A 709-nucleotide genomic window follows, 5' to 3' on the forward strand; every position below is an offset into this window, starting at 1 on the left:
AGGCATGTGCATGTTAGGGTGGATTGGCCATGGGAAATTGTCCCATAGTGCCCAGGGATGTGCGGGTTAGGGTGAATTGGCCATGCTAAATTGTCCCATAGTGCCCAGGCATGTGCATGTTAGGGTGGATTGGCCATGGGAAATTGTCCCATAATGCCCAGGGATGTGCAGGTTAGGGTGGACTGGCCATGGGAAATTGTCCCATAGTGCCCAGGGATGTGCGGGTTAGGTGGGTTAGCCATGGGAAATACAGGGTTACTGGGATAGGTTGGGGGCGGGGGATGGTGGGATGGTCTCGGGAGGGTCGATGTGGACTCGATGGGCTGAATGGCCTGTTCTCACACTGCTGAGATTCTACAAGCTAGCCAATACTTTATGTACAGTAAGACTCCGCTCCCAACACATTGCCTCATCTGATTTAATATCTGTATGAAGTACCCTCCATCACTCCCAGCTCCAACTCGCTGAAACAGTGCAACGATTGCTCACCAGAAATATCCCAGACTCGGACAGTCTGGTCAAGGCTAGCTGAGACGACCAGGTCTTCGGATGGGTGGAACTGGGCACACATCACATAATGGTTATGTCCAGTCAGCACACTGCAGTAGGAGGGGATAGCACACAGGAGACAGACAGAGAAAGGCACGGGGTTGGGGAGGAGAAAAGAGATACGGAGGGGGGGTAAAAGGGGGATTGTGGGGGTAAGAGG

The 709-nt window shown here is 53.0% G+C and overlaps 1 protein-coding gene across 1 annotated transcript in view; it reads right to left on the reverse strand.

Moving 5' to 3' along the window:
- The window catches only part of copa (COPI coat complex subunit alpha), a 26,315-nt gene that overhangs the window by 24,810 nt on the left and 796 nt on the right, over positions 1 to 709 (reverse strand). The window contains exon 2 of the mRNA XM_048620769.1: positions 490 to 599. Within this exon, the coding sequence (XP_048476726.1) occupies positions 490 to 599 (110 nt within the window). The remainder of the gene's footprint in view (positions 1 to 489; positions 600 to 709) is intronic.

This window comes from Rhincodon typus, chromosome 48 (genome assembly GCF_021869965.1).
Source record: "Rhincodon typus isolate 14 chromosome 48, sRhiTyp1.1, whole genome shotgun sequence".
Taxonomy (NCBI): Eukaryota; Metazoa; Chordata; class Chondrichthyes; order Orectolobiformes; family Rhincodontidae; genus Rhincodon; species Rhincodon typus.